Below are 23,126 nucleotides of genomic sequence, written 5' to 3'. Positions count from 1 at the left end.
AAAGTCTGTGCTGTAACAAAAGGCCGAGATGCCGTCAATCACATTTAAAGCTGGAATTTTGTCTTTGGGCTTCTTGAGGAGAATATCGTGACTTCAGCTGAACCTTCCCATGTACTTTATTGAATTCAGCAGGGCTACTGGGGTCAATTATACTATTACCATTCCCACCACAGTGGCAGAGGTTGAAAAAGCCGTGTGTGTAAAGCCAAACCATTCTGCATGTTAATCGACTCTGATGGAGAGGAGCTGGTAATCACTTACTGTTCTGGGGGGCGGCAGGTCAGGGAGGCGCTTCTGTGGCACGGAGACATATTTTGCTGCTTTTCCATTGACCAGGGCATTTGATCGGCCATCTAGGTCATAAAAGCATAACAGGAATTTGAACTCATACACATGAATTGACTATTGTGAAATAAACACACAGGAATTAGAAAGAAAATTAAAAAAAAAACTGGTCCATCATGGAAGTCCAAATGTAGTCTATTTTTATCAAACACTATTTCCAGATACAAAGCTGTGGCCTATACACACTTGTGCTTCCATTGAAGGCACAGAACCTCCATTGTTAAAATATAGCGACTACATAACCCAAATCATGGGGAAGCATTTGTATGGTAGCAATGAGAGCACTATGCAAAACACACAAGACCTCACAGCACGCTCCAGAAAATTAGAAAAGATAAGAAATGAAAATGTTTTGGTTTTCATTGGCCTTAACAGCAGCCAATATTTATGTAGAGCAAAGGGTCCCAAACTTTAGGTTTGTGACCGCCATAAAACGTTTTCTGTCAAAATAATTACTAAATTAGTAAAATAATACTAAATATTACTAAAATAGTCATTTGTTTTCTTGCCAATGGTTAGATGTACACCGTCATGTCTGCATGTTAATTATGAAGCTACAGCTAAGAGAGAGAGCGAGAGAGCGAGTTAGCTTGGCTTAGCGGAAGGAAGGGAAACAACTTGCCTACTTTCAGAAGGTACAACGTGTTTAGTATGGAGCCTTAAAAGTGCTGAATCGGGCTTCTTGCTTTCCCCTCTGGAATGACTTTCTGCACAGATAAGCTAAATACCTGCTGGCTGTAGATTTACAGTTAGCATGCATATATGAGTGATATCAACCTTCCTATCCGTGTCTTACTAAAAATGCAGATAGGCATATTTGTTATAATGTTAATACTAAGGTTATGCCCACGAGTGAATGTATTAGATCATCCAGTAACAGTAAAAAAGAACAAAACAAAGTCAACCAAATGAACCAGATTGTTTGTATGTTTATGTCTGTGTGTGTGTGTGTGTGTGTGTGTGTGTGTGTGTGTGTGTGTGTGTGTGTGTGTGTGTGTGTGTGTGTGTGTGTGTGTGTGTGTGTGTGTGTGTGTGTGTGTGTGTGTGTGTTTCTATAGGTGTGGGGACCACTTTTGGTTAAAAAACACATTAATGAGGACAAACTGTGAGGATATTTAGGCTGGTCCCCACAACTTTAAAGTGCAATTTGAGGATTAAGGTTAGAATTAGATTTAGTTTAGGTTTAGGTTTAGGGCTAGGGTAGGGGATGGGGTTAGGTACTTAGTTGTGATGATTAGGGTTAGGATAAGGGACTAGAAAATGCATTATGTCAATAAGTGTTCTCACAACTATAGTAAAACATGACTCTGTATGTGTGTGTGTTTTCTGCTCTCTTTTTAAACTCAAGATGTTTGATAGGAAAGGGCTCTCAGGCTGACCCTTCCTTTGGGACGAGGAGTGTAGCTCTGCCAATGATTGTTTACTTCTGTAAACTAGTTCCGCTATCCTCAGAACTTTCACCTAGTTTCTACTTGAAAATTGACATGTGGATTAACAAAGAAATACAAGAGCAAAACAGTGACAGACTCATTTTCTCTTTAGATTTTTCATAGTTTGGGGTTTTCTCTGTCCGAAACACGAATGTAACAGAACATCCGTAATAATTAGATAGCAAAAACAAAGAAAAGAACAAATCTGCACCTGTGGACCTCCTGACTGTGTTCATGAGGACATAAAGCAAAATGTTCAGTTATGTACTTTGCTGATGGTTCATGTTTTTTTGTATCATCACGAGGATAGAGAACAAGCTGAACTCTGCAGCAAAAACAGTCTGTCAGTATTCCCTCAGACTGAGCATGTAATAGCACTGATAAAACTAAAACTAAGATGACTGTCTTTTTTATGAGCAATGATTTACTCTAAAATCTTAAATGTTTGGCTCTTGCTCTTTGGCTCAAAGATAGAGCCCGGTTTATCACAAGATCATTGATGAATAAACCTTAGTTGTCATAATCTCAGCTCCACTTTCCGTCAGTGTTTGTAAAAGAAAACTTGTGGCTTTGCTAGCGTCGCTGCTGAAAATATGTGTCTAAAGTCTAGTGCTTGAGCTCAAACCACATTCTTCATCACCATCCAAACAAAACAGGTCAGTCTCAGATGCTGAGGAGCTCTGAAAAAACAGACAGGAAATGGTGGGCGAGAGGAGGGGGGCTGAAGGGGCAGCTGCTTGCAACAGTTTATCATGTCTGCTATTCACTTGAATCTAAATTGTACACGAGATGTAATAACATAACAAGAATGCACCTTTTGACCCACTTGGACAAACTCAAAATACCAGTAAAAAAGGAAGTATCCAAGTCTGATATCATTTCATATAACACACATCCTTTAAAGATAATGACATCTGAAGTTCAAACTTCACATGGTGAAACTACAGTTGTCATAACAGGATTAATGCAGAAGGTTTACGGATACTGTTGACACTAACATAAAGTTGAATTGAACATGTACAAAGATTTTCCAGGGAACTATGTGATTTCAATATGTTTGATTTATGCAGAATTCAGTTGGTCAACCATGATGATTGATGAGGAAATGTGACCCTAACCCATCTCTAAAGTAAATAACCAAAATGTAATTCTGACTAAAAGAAGGGTTTTCTAACAATATGAAGAGCCTGCAGCCGTGTAAGCAGTTCTGCAAGGCTAAACAGCTGCGTTTTGAGCTAAATGCTTCAACAAGAACAAAAAGATCATTTTTGTTAACTGGCACGAAACAGTAAGCACAGCTGAGTGTTATGTCTGTAGCGTTGCAGGAATTTGGTCACAAACCAAAAACTTGCAAATGCTACGAAAGGTCAGTGGACATCTCTGCGTTTTGAATATCTGTCCTAAGTTTTCTGCGAATAGTTTGAGGGTTTAGATTCAGGAAAAAAATAAAAAATAAAATAAAATAAATGAACTGGTATGACAGGAAAAGTCAGAGCTCATAAAATTTATTAGGAATCATCCTCTGAACAGAAGTTGTTGATCTTACATTTGAGTCTGGATCAAAGTAATGGACCGACTGTCAAACATTGCTACAGAACCATCCCACTGGCAGGGCTGAGATGCTCTGCCAAAAGCCCTCATTTTGCAATAGAAAGACTAAGAAGTCACACCTCCGTCATCTCCGTTCTTCCCAGAAACAATGACTTTGTTCATGTAGATGTACTCCTCGTCAGCGCCTGCAAGCAGAGACAGAAAAAGGTGGTTAACAGTTGACCGCTGAAGTTAATATTATTATCTGGAATAGACTGTGACCATATGCTATCAAAGCTCATTTTAATGTAACTTCTACTAAATCGAATGTCACATGCAGTGTAGCAGCTGAAACACCTCAAGTGTCACGTCTCGTCAAGTTTGTCAAGTTCTCTGTGTCCACTCGTGTTTTACTTATGTTTTGTTTCCTGTTTTATTTTGAAATATTCACCTCCCCTCTCCTTTCGGACACCTTCACTTCTCTTGTAGTACCGATGGGAAAAATGTGATCCCACTTTAGTGCCAAACAAACTTTCATGTTTGTCAAAAGTCCAGGATTAAAGGGGAACTTCACCCAAACAAGCAGCCCATTGTGCCGACAAATGGGAGCATTATTGACACCCACTCTTACTGTGGAGAGCATTCATCACACATTAGTCAGAGAACTCCTTGCCTGCACAGATAGAGCACTGTGTCACTTCTGTCTTTGAAGTTTTGAAGATCATGCGGCTAAATATACAATACAGCTCCTGAAGTCGGTCTATCTGTTAATACCAGTTTGCATTCCCAAAGAGTTTACATTAAACCCAAACTGTGGTTTGGTTTAGTATTATACTTCAACTGCACATCTGAATTCATCTCAACAAACAAGAATTAGGAGTGGCCCAAAAGAGACGGCTTCGTTTTATCCATCAGCTTTTCTTTTACATGCTTGAAAAGTAAGAACGAGCAAAATCTAGAGGAAAATATCGGAGAAAAAAAACAACAAAGTGTTTTACGTGGTGAGAGGAGTTGAACATTTCAGGATAAATGACCAGGGGCCTCATCTATAAAAAAAAATTGGGTGGGATCCATACTAAAAGTGTATGTGCACAAAAACCCGGAAATATATTTTCTCAGACACAGAGCTCGAGATGTTTGTGGACGAGGTGGAGGATATGAAGCGCATATTTGTTCGGTGGTCACAGCTGTGACGTCGCAAACGCAGCGAGTGGTAGCGTGTGGCTGCTGCAGTGGTAGAAGTTCCACCGCGATGTCTCCATGACGCTGCACTCTGAGCGCCTGAGAGCGCGTTGGAAACACTTTTACACACAACAACTGCATTAAACTATATGTGAACAATGTGAGAATTCTTTTTTTTATGTGACGCTCTGTTCTGCAGTCCTTTAACCTGATGCTGTTTGTTGTTATCTCGGATTTTTACAAAGGATGATGATTAGTTTGCAATGTAAATGCGGTGAAAAGGAACGTGTCGGAGAGTATGATATAATGAGCGGAATTAAATGTGAGATATAGATTTGCTTCTATCATTTGCAGTTTAAAGTTGCTTATGGAATAATTTGAGGTCACGAGCAAAAAATTACCCTGCTGGTTAGAATGTTAATGATAAAGTGGAGCCACGTCCAAATAAGATGTGATATGAAGTGAAATTAAATATGTGAGAGGCTTCGTTATACGTATCGAATTGTCTGTCACATTGAATTTTCTACAATCTGGCTTCAATTCACCACCTCACCGTCCGTGTTGCCAATTTTCCTAAACGTGAGTATGGATGAGTCAGAGTTTGTTTACAGGTGCGCACTATTTACTGTCAAGTTTGTTTTTATAAATCCTGACTTTTGCGTGAGGAGCGGCGTACGCCTTTTTTCAGGCCTTGTTTTGTGTTTACGCAACAGTTACAAATGAGGCTGTCATTGAAGGCTGGACTTGACTTCTCTGTGCACTCGAATATAAACAGGTGAATGTGAACAATGGTATTGCTGAGGCAAGAAGTGGAGATGATAAAACTTCCTGACACACACCGATGCTAATATCATCTTAGTGAGAAAAGGACTGTGTTTGGATTAATGTCCCTCCAAACATGGTGGAGTAATTACAAGCTGGTGAGGACATCGCCATAACTTTGCCACATAAACAGTCTGAATGAACTACTTTTTCCTCAAACAATAAAGTCTGAGGTTGCGCCACAGCACGCTCCAGCTGCTTACTGTAACCTGTTATGGGAATTTGTTCTGGAGCTACAGCTCAGTTTTGAGAAAAGGGCTGTTTCATGAAATTAAATATTTTAGCTGAGTAAGATTATACCCCGGGAGGAAATCAAACAAAACTCCCAAGCTTGTTTGATACTCTGGAGAAGGTTTCTCCTTTGAAATAGATATCAGGAGATGAAACCAAACAGCGGCAAAATAAAACGATGTTTTGCCTGTACAGTGAAAACAGATTTTTGGGGAACAGAGTTGAAACACTATTTATAAACTTCTGCTCAAAGGAAGTGAGCATCCCCAGAGGATAAATGCAGCTTCGGAAAACTGATACAGCTCGGAGCCAGAGGAGGAAGTAGTCCAGGACCTGAACATGGAAACGCATGACTGCCTGTGTGTGTTAGTGGACTGCTGTGTGAGAGAGCTCACTGAGAAAGACAGCGAGGGGAGAAGAATCAATCTGGTCAACAAAACTACAGAAAACATTTTATTTACTATATCATCAGAACATAAAACACATTTTTGAGGTTGCAATAAGTGTCTTTATTTATTCCCAAATGATCACACACCTACAGGGCTGAGGTTTGGCTTACTGCAGTGCTGTTTCACATAGAAACCGAGTGACTTGTCGGGACCATAAATTACATCAGCCCACCAGCAGTCGCAGCATTTTCATGTTGTCTGTCAGAGCCAGTGAGTAAGAAAAATAAGCTTGTCTTTAACTATTTGATAAGATATGTTAAGAGACCATGCGTCACTTTAGGATGCATTAGTAGGCACTTTGTGTGAGCTTGCTTATATGTGTAAAACTGCAAAACAGTCACAAAACAAAACAGCATGTATCCAATGGTTGCACAAGAGAGGGAGACGTGCAGGTAAATATTCAGTTCAGCTACCACAATGTGGTGTTTATCAACCAAAGTGGGAAAAAGTAACCCAGATTTATTTGTAAACATAAGCTTGGAGGATTATTATCATTACACGGTGGTTTACTGAGAGTTTAAAATAGCTAAATCCTACCAGAGTTGGCAGCTTGATAGTTTCTTTTAGGTCAAACTGCCAACAGTATAAGCTCATTTAAGTGTGGGAAAACAGCAGGGCATGACCACATGGTGCTTTGTATGAAGACAGACGAACTGCCGGTTAGTCTAAACAGCATTTCAATGAATCCAAACGTGTGGTTAACATTCAACCAATGCAACTGCCATGTAATCCCCCCAAAAAACACATTAAAAAGGAAATATAAGAAAGGTTTGTGAAGACTGATTTTACTGTAATGAAAGTCCCTGCTGTTACCTCTAATACAGTATCACAAACATTTCCTGACAACAGACAATGTTTTTAATGTATATACGCCAACAGTTGTACGTAAAAAGTGCAGTATAGAGATCTGAGACGGTGCTGATGAATGCTGTCAAATCACATTTCTGGAGATGGAAATCATTAACTCCCAAGACATTTTGAAGCCTTCATGGAGGCAAATGGCACCTCATAACACTTAACAGGCATGATTTTATCAGAGAGTGTAGTGGTTGACATAATAATTCATGAGTATTCTGGGAAAAACTCTCAGTTCATTTGTAATCTCAAAGGCTGGTTTATTCCCAATACTGTTACTCTGCAAAAAGTGTTGCTTTAGGCTTTAGGACTCAAGTTTTTCTGCTGTCTTTTAGACTTGCCAATGTATCTAATCTTTTAATTCTAAACCAGGCAGAACATCTTTATCTTCCGCTCACGTAATTCTCCGAAAACAGTTATTATGTTATGAGGTGTTTTAATATGTTTGTGACCTTTGACGTCGTTTGTTTCTTTGTTTTTATTTATATGGTAAAAAAAAAAAAAAAAAAAAAAGTTACAGTTCCCCTGAAATATCCACTGAAAATCAGTTCCTCAATAATTTGGAAGTGAGAGCCAAGTCAGACGGTTTTATATTTGCATTTCCTTCTATATCTACCCTGTCAAACTTTAAGATCAAAAGGTTTTGAGAGGTAACGAGTTGTTAGATGTTAGAGAGATGTTCTTTTCTAATTAGTTTTCTGACTAGTTTGGCATATATTACCTAAGCTTAGTTTCATTCAGTGGATGTTTTCCAGACTTAAATCTTTAGAAACTAAGCAAGAGTGACTATTAATGTATATCTTTATGGTAATAATAACAATTATCCATTGTACTTTGAAAAGGCATGTCTGTAGGGCACCTTCTATTCTCTTTCCAACAACCAGCATTTCATTTCTAGGTCTTACCATTTGAACCTCTGTAGGACTGGAGGAGATCAGACAGCAAGCCCTTCTGGGTGGTGGCACTCCCAGTCAGAGTCTCACTGTCCAGGATGAGCAGGAAGTGGTGGAGCTCCATCAGGAGCTGGTCCAGCACTGGAAGCACAGACAGACAAGAAGGACTTAGATTTACAGCGAAATAAAAAAATCATTTTAAAGCTTGTTACACATTTCTTGGAACAAGAATATCTTGGAGTATCAAAACAATGGCTGGAGACCAGGACTGTCAAAATTCCCATCATCAAGAAAAAAAGAGGAGCCATGAGTAATAAAATATCCTGTGAAGTATCCAGACAGACATATTTGGAATATTATACTTTAATTTATGGCAGAGGACTTGTTCAACTCAGTGATTTGTCTTTTGACACAGATTTCAGATTTTGGTTTGTTTGCTATTTCTTTCTCACTGCTTCCCTTTTGTTCCTCAAGTTGCTGTAATGCTGCATGCCAACATTTTACATGGGAGAGACTCTTCAGTGGTTTTTAGCTGGCAACAGTCAATAACCACTCAGACTGTCATTCACTTATTTATTTTTTTCTCCTCCAGCTGCTATTGACAGTTGCTAGTCTGTTTGAGGCTGTTTTGGGAGTTTAGTAGAAGGTCAAGTTCAGAGGAGGGAGGAGCCTGGAGCCAGAGTTGGAGGGGCCACTGTGTCTGGGTGCAGCCCACACACATCCTTCAGGGGTCAGCGCTGAGCTCACAGCACTCTCCACTGTGTGTGGGGAGCTCTTTGTGTTTCCCTTCACTGTCTCTCGGCCTCATGAATAGGTCCCTTGCCACAGTGGACCTCAGTGTGTGAGCACTTCAGCAGCAGAGCAGACAGGAGGGGGGGGGGGGATAAAGAAGAAAGAATGTATTAAAGGAATAGGTGGGTGGCAGGTATTGGTGGGTGTGAATATACTGTACATTGTATTAGAATGTGTAGTAACTGTTGACATTTTGGAAAATAATTATCCAGTACTATATTTAGGTGCAAGCCTGTATCACGCTAGTGTTGTAATACACCTGTCAGTCAAATGGAGGATATCTTGTCAGTCTCCCGTTTTGCTTGAAAAGTAAGGTGACTTAAGATTTAGGCACCAAAAACCTGGTTATGTTTAGAAAAAGATCATGGTTTCGATCAAATTAGGTAAATATATGCAAGTAATGTTACGAACACCTTGTAAGTTATTTAACATACATTACATAAGTTAAAAATACTACATAGCTTCCTTATGTACTTTGAAGAAATCTAGGTTGACTTTTGCTTTCTCATGGACTTAAACGCCAGCCTCACAGGTAGAAGTCCTGTGTTTGCTCCATCCAATCATCCATCACCTCCTCCTAATGCAGACTTCATTACTTTACATCACATGGCCTCCCTTTTTTTCTTTACCACGGACACCATAGTGCCATAGGGCACTTTGTGCATATCTCTTTTCATGCTGAGACGAGCCAAAATGCGAGACTGACACGGTATCCTCTAGAGGACTGATGGGTGTATTACACACTTTCGTGTGACACCGGGATGTTAGGGGAGGTGAAAGGACAATCAATGAGGGAAAAAGATTTGAGTATCAGCACACTGAATTAAATGTCATTTCTTCTTGGTTATTTTGGAAAAGTAAGTGAAGAAAAGTAAACACTTACTCCAATTGACATTAATTGAAACTGTCTGCAAAGGTACACATACTGTAGCTCTATAAAAGTAGGGACCTTAACTGACATTACAGTAACACATATTAATAAAAAAAAAGTGACTGCCTTCCTTGGGAAAAACAAATCAGTAAAAAAAAAAGTCTCAACCAGACAAGTGCTGTAGCTTAAAGTGAAATGAAGTTTTGATTATTAAAAAAACAAACCTTCTGCTCCACATAAAATAAAAACTATGGCAAGGATAGTAAACTGCTCCTCTCTGTTTGAGCTCTATTAAAACTGTCAGCTATGTCATTTTAATGGCTCCTTCCGGCTCAAACTCATCACTAACTGAGCCTTGCAGTGGAATACACTCATGCCCTCTCCCCTCCTTCCTACACTCCCGCACATCAAAGGACCTCTGAAAAAGGGGGAATTTTTTTTTGCAACATAAGGTGTCAGACCTCAGTAAGATTTGCCTTTCAGAGATGACGAAAGGCATTCCCAAAACTGCAGCGGGCTGGGTTGTTTTTAATGACTCCTACTCAAGCTGAGTCAGTTTCTGCTGAAAGGCACCATGTGAGGACCTTCACCATGGAAAACATCACACACATACACATACAACGGGGATGTAAGGTCACATTTGATTAAAAGATGATGAAAATGCTTTAAAATGGGCTCCTCTATGTGTCGCAATGTGCCGTCATGATTAAAACCACATTCATTACATTTCTAATTGTTGTTTAGTTGTGACTGTTTCGCCGCTCAGTATGAATCTAAACATTTTTCCAGCTTCTCGTCCTTGTGTGTTTGCAGAGTTTGACTCAGATGGCCTTTTGGATTGGGGGACCCTGGGAAACAGAGTCAGCTGACAGGACGGGGAGGTCTGTAGCCCGGGCCGGCTCTGTGGGCTCTGGGTTGGCCAGATGCCCACTGCACATCCAGTGAGTGACCGCAGCCTCCACAGCATAAACAATTCACTTCTGTGGAAAGGACCGAAAGGAATCCGAGAGACCAGGAAGTGAGAGTGATTTTAATGTTTTTCAATTAAAACAGTAAAAAGAACACATAAGTTAAATAAACACTTTTTGTTTTAATTATCAGCTGAATTAAAGGTTTCAAAACACCTACACAATGTAAAAGCAGAATTGCTGTTCCTCATGTGTGAGATTGGACTTCCTGGCTTGCTTTATTAACAACAGTAAATGACCACATCTTTGTTTGACTTCTCCTGCACTTCACATGACCACACCTATTGAGCTGGATAAAGTACACTGATGAGTTGGCAGACCGATAAGTTGAATTTGCAATGTTTCAGCTGAGATGGAAGAATGTTACTGAAAAGTGAGGCTGACTCTTAAACTAGGGATTTAAAAAAAAAAAAAAAAACAGTCCGACTTAAGCAGATCAAGTTACAGGGAACTCTATCGTGGTATTGCAACAAATACTTTGTAAGAAAACCATCACACCCTAGATTATATAAAAACAAATGTTTCCTGCAATGTTAGTTGTCACGAGCTGAAGGTTTACATTGGCTGTGGTCAATAGAAAAGGGATCAGTCTTCCAATTTGGCTTAAATTATAACTGAGTGAGACCATACTTTTTATCAGCCATTCAAGAATAAAAATAACAAACAGAATATATGAACGTCTTTACATTTATCTCTGATAATGCATCCATCTGTGCGTCTGTTTCAAATCATTGCTTCTTTTTGATATTTTACAGCCATTGTGCTCAAATGCTAATTTATCGTGTTAGCTGTGAAGAAGAAGGCGATAGTTTGGATATGATCTCTATTCGGAGAGGGTAAATCATTAATAAGATTAGAAAGGTGATCTGGTGGTTTATCTCATCCACAACGAATTGAAACACTATAAGGAATAAAATACACAAAAACAGGACTGCACTCAAAAGTTAATTTCAAAGTTATCTCTGAAAAGGGCAGTTGTATGGCGCCAACAACCAGTCAAGTTAGTTTGCAACCAAGTCTAACTAGACTCATACAATGTATGTAGTGAAAACTTTGAAGGAATCCTTATGTGTCCACAACTTTGGCCAATAAAACTGTTTCTGATGACCTTTGACTATTTGTATATGGAACGTCATCACTTCATCATTTAATCTCATTAGAGTGATAATTTGAAAATAATTTTTGGAGTTATGGCCACAAATGTGTTTTGTGAGGTCCCACTGACCTTTGACCATCAAATTCTAATCAGTTCACCTTCGAGTCCAAGTTAACGTTTGTACCAAATTTGAAGAAATGCCCTCGAGGTGTTCCTGAGATATTGCCTTCGCAAAAATGGGGAGATGTGAGCTCAGTGTCATCTTGACCTTTAACCAGAAACATGTAATCAGTTCATCTTTAAGTCCAAGTGAACGTTTGCGCCAAATTTGAAGAAATTCCCTCATGTCGCTGTTGAGATATCACATTCAGAAACATTGGACAGTCAACCCGAGATCATAATGCCTCTGGCCATGGCTGCTGCCAGCAGGAAGAAATTGGACTTAAGTGTGTTCCACCAGTTCTTGTTAAATTTGAACATATTTTCTGCTGAACAAGGGTGTCTTGTTAAGATTTTGGCGGGATTTCCTGCTCTGAGAGACTGGAAGTCCTGCAACACTGACAGACCACATTTGATTTTCTTAAGTTAACAAAGCAGGAATGGCTTCTCATTTCAATCAGACAGCTTCCAGGCTAAATGGGGTAAATATAATCTGACAAGAATATGTTTCCCTATAAATGTAGTCTCTCTCACATCAGCAAGAAGTACCCATACAGACCACTGATGGATGGTTGGAACAACACTTCAGCCGTCTAAAAACCTCCTTTTTCTTCCACCACCTCTTTCTTAGAGGTATGACTGGTCTATACCTCTTTTTCCTCAAATTTTGAGGTGACACTGGGCTGTAAATCAAACAAGTTTCTTCTCATCTGTACACCATCTCCTCTCCATCTGCCCTACTTAAGTCCCAGAATATCAGTTTATGCTCCAGGAAATATCCTGTGTTTCACTGATGCAATATTTGTGCTTCTTTTTGAGCATTTTTTTTTTTTATCATGACTTTGATCAACAATGGGGGGAAAAAAAAAAATCAAACGGGTGGGGAGTTAAAGAAAACAAAAACAAGTCAAAACATGAAATTATAATATTTCTTAAATCTGATGATGCAATAAAGGCAGCTGCGATGTAAGTAGGGCTTCCTGCTTGTTCAGCTTGGAGCTGGTGGTTTAGGTCTGGACACTTCCTTTACTCTCTGAATCCCAGTCATATTTTGGGATGTGGTGCAGATGTTTAAAACAGTTACAGATGTGCTCACATTGCTTTCTTCACTTCTAGCTAAAAAGTAAACACAATACTTACTAAACTTATAAAAGCATTTGTCTTTCTGCATATTTTTCCATATATCTGTTCATCCATGCACCCCCCCCCTCCCCCCCGCCCCCGTGTGCCCACGTACATCCCTTCATCCATTCATAACGTCTTTTTAAAGAAAGGTATCTTTAAAGCACATTTATTCTTCAGATCACACTGGACTCAGCTGCATGGGAAGAGTGTCACCACAATGTGACACTCTGTCGACTCCAGGGAGGCCAAACAGTTTCTCTCCACTAATCTTGTGACTCATTCCAAGCAGTTTACCGATGACTTATGCAGCAGCACAACACAGTATGCTTTGTAAAACATCATCTAACAGCTTGCTGCTAACCAGCTCTAATATCATTCATGAGTTGACACAAACAAAGACACACTCCCAAGATTTGTACATTTAAAACCGCATTCAAAAAATACATGCCTTTTTAATGAGTTAATGATTAATTTCTGTTTATCAGGGAATACAAAGTTTTTTGCAAATATACAGTAACTAAAAAGTGCTGAGTTTGCACTGTCAATCAAAAAAAAAAAACTGGTGTTTATTTATTTGGCATGAATAATTAATGGTACACTATATTTGCCTTAAGTGGCCTACTTAACTGCAAAAACACTTGTCTTTTTCTTGCAGGTAGGTGTTTGCAGTGGTGTTTTTCTTGAGCATTTAATCTCTATGAATTGGTTAGCTGTACTTGTTTGTTGAACATAAAATCAGGTTAAGTCAGAGTAAACATATACACAAGATATTCATTGCTATAAATAAGAAAATGGACTTACATAATTCCATTTTTAAAGAAACAAGTAACTGGAAAATCTTGTGAACTGAGGTTGCATCAACTGATACGAAGCACTGAGCCTTTCTGTGACACCTTGTGACTGACAGAGCTACAACTCCAACTAAAAAGGGAAGTGGGGTCAAGAAGGAGAATTGGAACCAGTGACCAAACATGAGAGTAAAACGTTCAGGATGATAGTGTTTTTCTCACACTGTCACAGATTAAGGTTGCTTCTGTTTCAGTAGAAGCAAAGCTAATTTATATCAGGGGGAGAATACATAAATGGCGTTGACCTTTTGATACATTTTGGTGTGCACAACAGGAAGAAGGAGCCACGTTTGATTGCTTTGTTCCAGCCTGGCCTTTACTCTGGTGAGAGTGTCAGATAATTAGCAAATGGCAGGGCTTGAATAAAGTATCAAACACCACTTCGATTGGCGTTTGATCGCTATTGGCAGGCAGTGGTCTTTCACTCTGAAGCATGCTGGATTCAGCTGTGGGGCAGGGACTGCCTGGACATGGCTGGATTAATGCAAGCTGTGTTTTGGTGCTATTGCCATAGAAACCAGAGTTTAAAAAAAAGAAGAAGCAAGTGTCAACTTTATGGCTTCAGAAAAGGGGCTGTGTGTGTCTGATAGCAGCAGTAAAGGAACTTTAGAAAGAATTGGACTCAGTAGGACACATTAAATGAAAAGTGAATGTATGTATAGAGGTTGAAAGTAAAATTTTACATTAAACATGAGGGGTAAATACATAGTTCCCTGTCCAACAACACACAAACATTCCCTGTGTTTTAACATAATAGGGAGGGAATTTGGTGGCTTCAATATGTCTTTAAGTGCAAATAAAAACCTTTCCTATAATGAGAGTTAGCAAATATTGTTATCACAGGTTAATCTTTAACAAGCAGAACACTGAAACAAAAACCTTTGCCCTTGCAAAAAGCAGAAAGATACGAAAAGAAAAATGGACAGTAAAATGTTGACCTTGTAGTTGTATTCATTCTTATAGTGTTGTCCCCTTTGAACTGAATGTGCTGTACATTGGTAAATTTTTGTTAAGGTAATCAAATCTTAGTGTGTCTGTGTTTAAAAAACACTGGGATGTGGTTTTTAGAAGACCCTCTCAAGTTTCTCACACTCTCACACTGATGCAGCATCACACCAGACTCCAGAGTGAGTCTGACTTAATGACTTGCGAGTCAGTGCAGAGAGCCCTGTGGGCGTCGATTCGGTCTCAGAACCCAAACAACAACTCGTAGGACTGAAAGCAGCAGCACTCTCAAGTCCAAGGAGTCATTCATCTTAACAATGAGGAGGCAAAACAAACTTTCTGTCTTACTTTACCCTGTCACTAAAAGTCAATCCTTTACTACAAGATCATGTATTACATTGTCAGTGAACATAACAACATGTTCAGTATCTACATATAGAATGTTTCTCGCTACATTAATAGGAAATATAATTTGGTTGAAATTGTGCTTCAGAAATTTCTAATTTACTCCATTGCAAAATGTATGGTTTAATCTGAAGTGGTCCAAAAATGAAATCTGTGAAAGTGTCATAGGAGTTTCTGGTTTAGATCAAATATTTGTGACAGGAAGTATTTTGTCACGAGAGGAACTCACGGTTGTCCAGTGGTTTGGTTGTGGCCTAAAGTCCTGCAGTTTCTATTGTCTTTAACACTACAGACGCTTGTTGCATCTAACATACCTTTGACCAAAAAAGAGAAACAGTGGAACCAGCTGCTGTATGTTCGGTTAAAATGAAAACTGAACTTTCTGTTTCTGAGCTGTCAGTCATGATTTGTTTTGTTTTTTATTAACTCAATCTGTGTTTTGTTTTTTCCTTCTTTTTGGCAGATGAAAAATAACAATTCGGTATAAAATATGCTTGATGCTGCTATTGAACAATTAATTATTAAGCAAGTTTGATCAATGTGATCAGAACAAAGGAGACATGAAGCACAACAAGAAACAGAAGCTCCGATTTCACATAATAAAAGAACATCAAAGAGAGTGGTGAAAGAATAGGATTATGACATTGAAAAGAGTAGAAATAATCTAAGGGGCAGAATTATAGCAAATGTTGAAACACTAGCAGTTGGCTCACCCAACATGCTGAGCCTCAGATTGAGGTGTTAACTTTTACAAAAGGTACAAACACTGCATACAAAAGCTGTAAAGAAGTCACTTATCAAGTGTAGTTCCACTTTCTTTTTCCAAGTTCCTCCTCTTTCATCTTCCCTCTGCCCCAGCTACTGAATCTTCCCTTTATTCATCTCACGCCTGAGCTTCCCTAACACTCTTTTGCAGTCTTCTTTCTTTAGATCTGTGCTGTCTCAGTTATATTGAGGCTTACAGTTCGGCCCCTTGGAGAAATCAGGCAAGTTTTCACAGCTGAAAAATGCTAATGGGCTCTAAAAATCCAAGTAAATCTCGCTTTTTATAGGAAGGGGCCCTCGTCTGCTTGAGCAACACTGACTTGATTTGGATGCAAAGCAGGTTCCAGTAGTCGCTGCAGATGAAGGCTAAAGCTGAAGACTCAACACTCTGGCTAAGTAGGATGATGACATGAGGTTTGTGTAGGTATGCGAGAGTGCGTATGAAATAGGAGACTGAAAATAAAGGATGATGGTGCAGAAATGTTGTCAACATAAACAAAATCAGTTGTTTACTGTTGTATAATACAAAGGGAAGATTGTAAAGTTTTAAGGACTGTTCCAGCAAAGTAGTAAAAAGCACACGGGCAGGAGGAAGCAAAACATTTTGTGTATGTATCCCATGTTATGTCGCTTGATCAAGATCAGCTCCTGAGTTGCATGCGTTTTGTGACCACTGGTGGTGCACATTTGTGATTTCAACATATACCTGAAAGTTTGAGCAGAGAGCACACATCAGATTTTGTGTCAAACTCAGGAAATTGGCAATGAAGCAATGAGCGGGTGAGGTGTTTTGAGTGTCATGCGCGTTTCAAGAAGGTCAGAATGTCACAGTCCAAAAGTGAAGAAGGCGCGTCAGGTCAGGAGTGCAACCAGGAGCACGCTGGTGGTTTTCTTTTATATTCGCGTCAACAGGGTCAGACTGTCAACACAGTTCTACCGTGACATTCTGAGGCGTCTGAGAAAAAACATTCAAAGCAAACAACCTGAACTGTGGCATGATGACACTTGGGTTCTCTGACATGAAAACATGACTTGAACGATTGAAAAATTGCATGTTTCTCTCCCAAAACAACACAATCATAGCTCTCCACCATCCCTCCTTGATGGATTTGGCTGCCTGCGAGTTCTTCTGTTCCCCAAAATGAAGTTGAAGCTGAAGGGTTGCAGTTTTGACACAGAAGGATATCTGGCATGAATTGCAGATGGTGCTTGAGGCACTTACAAATCAAGACTTCCAGGGAGCGTTCCAAGCGTTGGCACTACTTTGAAGGGGATGGCGGCCCAATTGAAATCAGGTTTTTGGTTGTTGTAAACGCAGTCTCAGAGCTTTTTGATCACACCTTGTACTGTGTAGAGATACCACCAACAAAGGTCAATGTCTAATATTAAAGTGGTGCACTAATGTTTTCCATAAGGTTCATTAACTTATGTTTTCAGATACAAGGAGGAGGAATTTTTGTTGCCAGCAGTTGGCTTCATTTGCATGAAAGTAATAATGTACAAGAATGTTAACAATGCTGAAAAAATTATAACATAAACAGAGTGAAAAAAAAATCTAAAATATCCTTTCATGAAGCTGCTCTAATCATGTTTTAATTAACAATAGATCAAATGACTGTAAAAAAAATTAAGTTGGCTTGTAGTGACAAACCAAAAGAGAAATTTCCCTAGTCGCTGCAGTTTCCTTCCAACTCTACGCAGCATGTTCAGCACCAAACAGCAGACAGAAAACGTCAGCAACAGAAAGTCAGACAGGGAAGACAAGATTTACATTCGCCAGGTGGACAGGAATACAACTCCAAATAAAGGCTTATGTTGTTCCATATCTGTTGGATGTGGATATAAGCAACCAAGTGCTAACATATATTTTTTATTATTATTATTCTTGTACTGCCCCAAGTGGTAAATAAAAATCAAATCAAATAATATAATATATTAGCTATCAACTTTGCCAGTAAATGATAGCAACATTGTGGCATAAGACTTGTTCCAATACAAACAACTCTGTATCTCTCTCCCTCTCATTGGCTTGTCTCACAAACACACACACACACACACACAGAGATGAAAAATCTGTCAGCCCTGGGCCACGAGGCAGAGGAGGCTCAGACTGGCTCCACACAGCCTGCATCACTCCAGCAAACTCCTACTCTCTTTACTCCCCCAAAATAATTTCCTCACTCCACAAGACCCGTCCAACAGTCAAAGGCATCACGCTCTGGATGTGCTTTGGTGTGTGACGGGTACAGTATATGCATCTATGTATCGCTCTGTGCGGGCATTAAGCATCAGTCATTTCTCAATAAAAAATATCCTGCGTAGTGATAAACAGATTGATGTTTAAGAAAAAAGAAAGCTTTACAAGCCTGTGCAGTCTTGGCTTGATGAGAAAGAAAGTGACAGACTAGAAGCAGCTGCTAACAAATAAAAAGTAACTAGCCATACTGCCTCAGAGTCATCCACATAAAAGCTTCTCCGCTTACTTATTATCCCACAGAAAAGTAGCCAGGAGGGCTGCTTAGAACGGGGGGTTTGCATGTGTGTGTGATTACAAGTGTGTACGCTCCTGTTCTCTTGTAGTAGCCCTTTCCATCAAAAGCGTACCTGGTGAGAAACAAACACAATACAGGTTGGATCCTGAGCTCCTGTATCCAATAAACAAAGGCACGTTTGATGTGTTGAAAATGAACAGGAGTAAGAGCCAGAGGGTGAGAAGGGCCAAACTCACAGAGCACCCTGCTGCCACAGAGCAGGAAGGCCGTCTTTCTTTTCATCATTTTTATTGCCCAGTCCAGCTTCCTGAATTACCCCAACGCCACTCACTCCCCGTTGTCAAATACATCCCATGACACACATACGAGTGAACCAGGAGACCCCATGCCAGCCTTGATGGCCCACATCTAAGCGTGCCACTGCTGAGCTTATGGCAGGTAAAACCCACTATAAACCTGCTGACTCTGTCACATTGTCATGCTGCAGTGAAGAGTAATTTTGAGTGGGAATAAGTTTGATTGACACGATCACTGCTGTTGACAGACTATAGGCCTTCCTAAAGTAGAGTGGGTTTAACAGCTAAGACAAATGTTTGAAGTAGTTTGGGCATCTGTGCTTTTATTTCATTTAACAACTGAAAGGTTCACTTGAAAAAAAAACATACTGTATCCCTAAATCAAACCTTAAATTGTAAATTAAAGCATTTTGTCAAATATTTCAAAAATAGTGTGTGGATTAGGTGAAAACATTTGACTATATCTCATCTTTCTTTTTTATTAAGGGATTTAAAAATTGAGGGGCTTTCATGGGTCAACATTTCAGAAATTATTGGGGAATTAAGGGATTTTGACAGAACAAAGTTGGAGCCAAGACAATCATAATGATGATAGACAATGATTTAAATTTAGATTTTGCTGCAAAGAAGATACACACATCTTCAATCCAAGAGCACAGAAACCACAGTTTCAAGGTGAACACCCAAGATGTGTCAAGAAGTGTCACCCAATCAAAATCCATCCTAAAGTGGTCACAGTCTCCCCTTCTGTTCCTGAGTTATGGCATCACATTCACAATAAAAGGACGAATGTGAGGTTTGACCATAAACATCTAATCAGTGTATCTTTGAGTCAAAGTGAACATTTCACTGACATCCAGTAGCAGCATCAGGCAAAAGTTTTGACTTGTCCATAACTTTGCTTTGTGACCAGCAAAACTACAATCACAGATGTGTCTTTCCTAATGGTGGACTATGGGGAGAAATGCTTTTTGGCCACAGGGGATGTCTTGACAAAAGTACCCCAAGCTGCCTTTGAGACAGACTGGCCTCCTAAAATACTGCAGGTAAACAGTACACCTGCTAAATTTCAGCATGTTAGCATCAACGCATTAACATTTTAGCACTGCATTTAGCAATTTGAGCAAAATGCCTGTTTAGCTCATCAAAAAGTACACACAATGTTGTCCATGTTAACTTTTTATAACAAAACATTACTGCATTTTATCATCCATTACTCTTTAAATCCCGATCATTTTGAACTGCAATCAATTGTGTGTCTACTGAATGGTCCAATGATTAAAAAATGTCCATCAATACATCTGTCGGTCTGCCTCCATTTGTCTTCCATTGTATTTTGGCACTGGTCAGAGAATCAGATCATTGTTGGAGAAGACATCTGATGCCGCAGGCAAGAAGGACAGCCATCATCACAGATCACATTGCTTTTCTGGGTGAAACCCCAGCTGCAAAGAACATGAAGCCAGCACAGCGAATTTAACATAGACATGCTTTATGTTCAGTCTGGCGGGATCCATAATAACATGGGAAGCAAAACAAGCAAGGGCATTAGGTGGAAGGCGCTGATTGACAAGGAAAGAAAGAAAAATAAATACTGGATAGAATCTTACAATAAATAAACAAATACTTCCATTCCCAGAGGGAAAATTTAGGGAAATTACTCTTTTGATTGTTTCTATATTTAGGTATTGTTTCTCGTATAAGGTATTATGAAAAAATGCATGGTTTAATTTATGTCAAATGATCAAGACACACTAACAAGACAGCTGGTATAAACAAAGTCCTGTAAAAAAGCCTGTATAAACAATTCTGCCAATATCATTATTTAATATTTGGTGGGGTGAAACATTAGCGTATGTGCCGTAATTAGATGCAGAGCAAAGTGAGTAGTGAACCAATAACATTGCATAAAAAGTGCTGATCAACTCTTGGCTCAGCTGTAGGAGAAGTATGCACTAAACATGTCCCCTCATAGCCCAAAGGTCATTCAAATCAAACAAAGCTCCAGGTGCTTTCACTAATTTGATCCTCATCTCTGGCACAAGGTGTGAGAATCGGTGACATGAGCCGCCGCGCTGCTTCTCTGGAATAAAACCTGCTCGAGTCAAGTTTCAGAAACACGGAGCATATCCAGAATACTAAATAATGCCTTTCCTTGTCATTGGCCTCCCTGAATTTTCCCAAGTTTCCCTTTACTGTACCCCATCCGCTGGCTGCCTGTGGCTGTTAGTATCTAATTCAATGTCCCGGTGCTGATGCATGCAGCTGCCAAAGGAGTACACTCCTGCCCTTATTTCAGCCCCAACACACCAGCTCATTCTCTGCAATCTGTGACTACCAGGTGCAGGTTTCTTGCCAAGCTGTCATCTTTCCCCTTCTCTAATCAATTACGTTCTCATTGAAAGTGTGTTGCCTCTGACTGCCTTTCATTGCCGACCCAAAATTCAACCAATCATTGTCATTTTGAAAATGCACCTTTCCCTTTTGGTTATAAGGCCACTTAACAACTGAATGATGCAATACTCATACCTTCCCACCTCAGCTTTTAAAGTACTGACACATACTGTAAAGACAGTCCTTCCCTCTTGTTTGGTATAAAGTTAAGTGAACTATATAGCGCCCCTGGTGGACAATCACTGCAACAGATACAGTATGTACATCCCCTTCAGTGTGTCAAAATTACATCTATGTACTGTATGTCTATCTGTACAAGTCAGAAATTGAATGTTATTAGGGATGAAATTAACAGATATTTTAATAAAAATTACCCTTAAGATCATTTTCTGTGTTAAAACAGAATTATCAAAACATTTGTCTGATCAGTTAGTGGACTGATTGTCTGAATGAATGAACAACCCAAAGCCTCCACTGCTAATTAAATCCCCTCACAGGGAAAGAAAATTATTCACAAAACACCTCTGCATTTGACTGCCTGCTACACTGACTATTTACTCTCGAGTGAGAGTGGGAGTAAACAGACTGGCCCGTCTGGTCATCTGGTGGACGGGAATGTGGCAGCAAGACTGTTTTCTTTCAGACTGTGATTCCACGGCAGTTTGCCTCTGTTGTCCATACAGATCAGCGAAGGCGGGGTGTGTGTGTGTGTGTGTGTGTGTGTGTGTGTGTGTGTGTGTGTGTGTGTGTGTGTGTGTGTGTGTGTGTGTGTGTGTGGGGGGGGGAGTTTCACTGTAACACTTCTCCCACCAGTGTTGAGATCCAAAGATAACTAACCTCCCCTCTTAACTAGTCTGTGCACGAACTATGTTCAGACTGCAACGTGAGATGCACCTATTGGCCAATCACTACTACTATTTGAACATATTGCCTCAAAACTACTTGTTTATGTCAATAAGGAAGTATTAACTTGGTCATCCCTCATGAACAAATAACCACAGGAATTTGAGGAATGCTGTGAGTATAATGTTGCAGCTATTGAAAATTAATTTGTGGCCACAGTCTAAACTAGATTTAACGGACCCCAATGGATAAGTATCTTCATATTCCTGATGAAACATTCAGCTGTAGCCTCAGTTTTGTGCAAAGTTTTGAACTGATTGCTCACAACTTCTCAGGAAACCACCTGGTATCAGTGGCAGATAATCAATATTCAGATGACCCTGTGCAAAACTATTTATGCAACACAGATCAACCACGAGGAAATACAATTTACCTGAAGATTTTCAAATGCAAATTAGGCTACAAGAAAGCCACAGCAGCAGAATTGGTGTATTTTTAATCAAATGCGTCGAAAAGCTTTAAATGTCATGGAATATTTCATAATGAGTCTGGTTTAGTGTATCAAAAATAAAACATTTACCATCAAACAGTAGCTGTAAAATTGTTATTTTTTACAGCGAGTTCATAAGGAAGCATTATTCAGCGACAGCACCCGAGAAGTCAGCAGCCCTGTCTCATGTTCTAGACACAAAAACTCCCCTCTTACCTTTGTGCTTCTCCATTCGCTCGCTCGGACACTTTGAACCGCTTTCCTCCTCTCATAAAACGGAACAATCACAAAAGTTTCTTTCGGAGTGATGGCACAGCAACTTGTGCGGAATGCAGCAGCCCGAGCCTCCCCGATTTGCAACAATACACTGACTGTGGCTGCTGGACACACTGAGTTGGGACGGAACAACAGCGCTCTACTCGTCTTCCTAATCTGTTTTTGCCGCACCTCCTCCTTCCAGATTGCAGCATCCAGTCTGCAGCAGCTCCGTCTCTGCTTCACAGTGGGGACCCTCAGCCAGGTGTTATTAAGAAGAGACCCCCAGTGCGTCCCGTGGCAAACTGGAAAAGCTTGACGCGCTTAAGAGAAGCATGCACTGAAAAGATGGTTGCATGAGCTTTTATTCTCTAACCATCGCTATTGAAATATATTTAAGAACTAAACTCACCACGCAACTAAAGAGAAGCTGTGCACCTAACATAAGTTAAGCTAAATATAATTTTGTTTTGTTTCTCTGCGATCTATCTTTGTTTACAATAAACAGGGTAATGTTTTTTTTGAAAGAGAAGAGAAATGTGAATCCTGCCTGACATATCTAACTTATGTATAAGTGTTTCCAAACTGAGTTGACCCACGGGTGAGGATGGGAAGGATTGCTGATTGAGGACAAAACAACTGACA

General features: G+C 39.7%; 1 protein-coding gene across 2 annotated transcripts in view; it reads right to left on the bottom strand.

The window, feature by feature from the left end:
* afap1l2 (actin filament associated protein 1-like 2) overlaps positions 1 to 22,666 on the bottom strand; it is a 39,392-nt gene extending 16,726 nt beyond the window's left edge. The window contains exons 1-4 of one of the 2 annotated variants that reach the window (XM_069691707.1): positions 22,443 to 22,666; positions 7,750 to 7,878; positions 3,446 to 3,511; positions 262 to 353 (exon numbers count right to left, since the gene is read on the bottom strand). In XM_069691707.1, the coding sequence (XP_069547808.1) occupies positions 262 to 353; positions 3,446 to 3,511; positions 7,750 to 7,878; positions 22,443 to 22,458 (303 nt within the window). In that variant the 5' untranslated portion in view covers positions 22,459 to 22,666. The remainder of the gene's footprint in view (positions 1 to 261; positions 354 to 3,445; positions 3,512 to 7,749; positions 7,879 to 22,442) is intronic. The other variant, XM_069691708.1, reaches the window with a different exon arrangement.
* Between the last annotated feature and the right edge of the window lie 460 nt (positions 22,667 to 23,126).

Source organism: Brachyistius frenatus, unplaced genomic scaffold, assembly GCF_029030835.1.
Source record: "Brachyistius frenatus isolate BFR_SWC_R1_liver_20210118 unplaced genomic scaffold, ASM2903083v1 Contig_11, whole genome shotgun sequence".
Taxonomy (NCBI): domain Eukaryota; kingdom Metazoa; phylum Chordata; class Actinopteri; family Embiotocidae; genus Brachyistius; species Brachyistius frenatus.
This window is presented reverse-complemented; position numbering and strand designations above follow the sequence as displayed.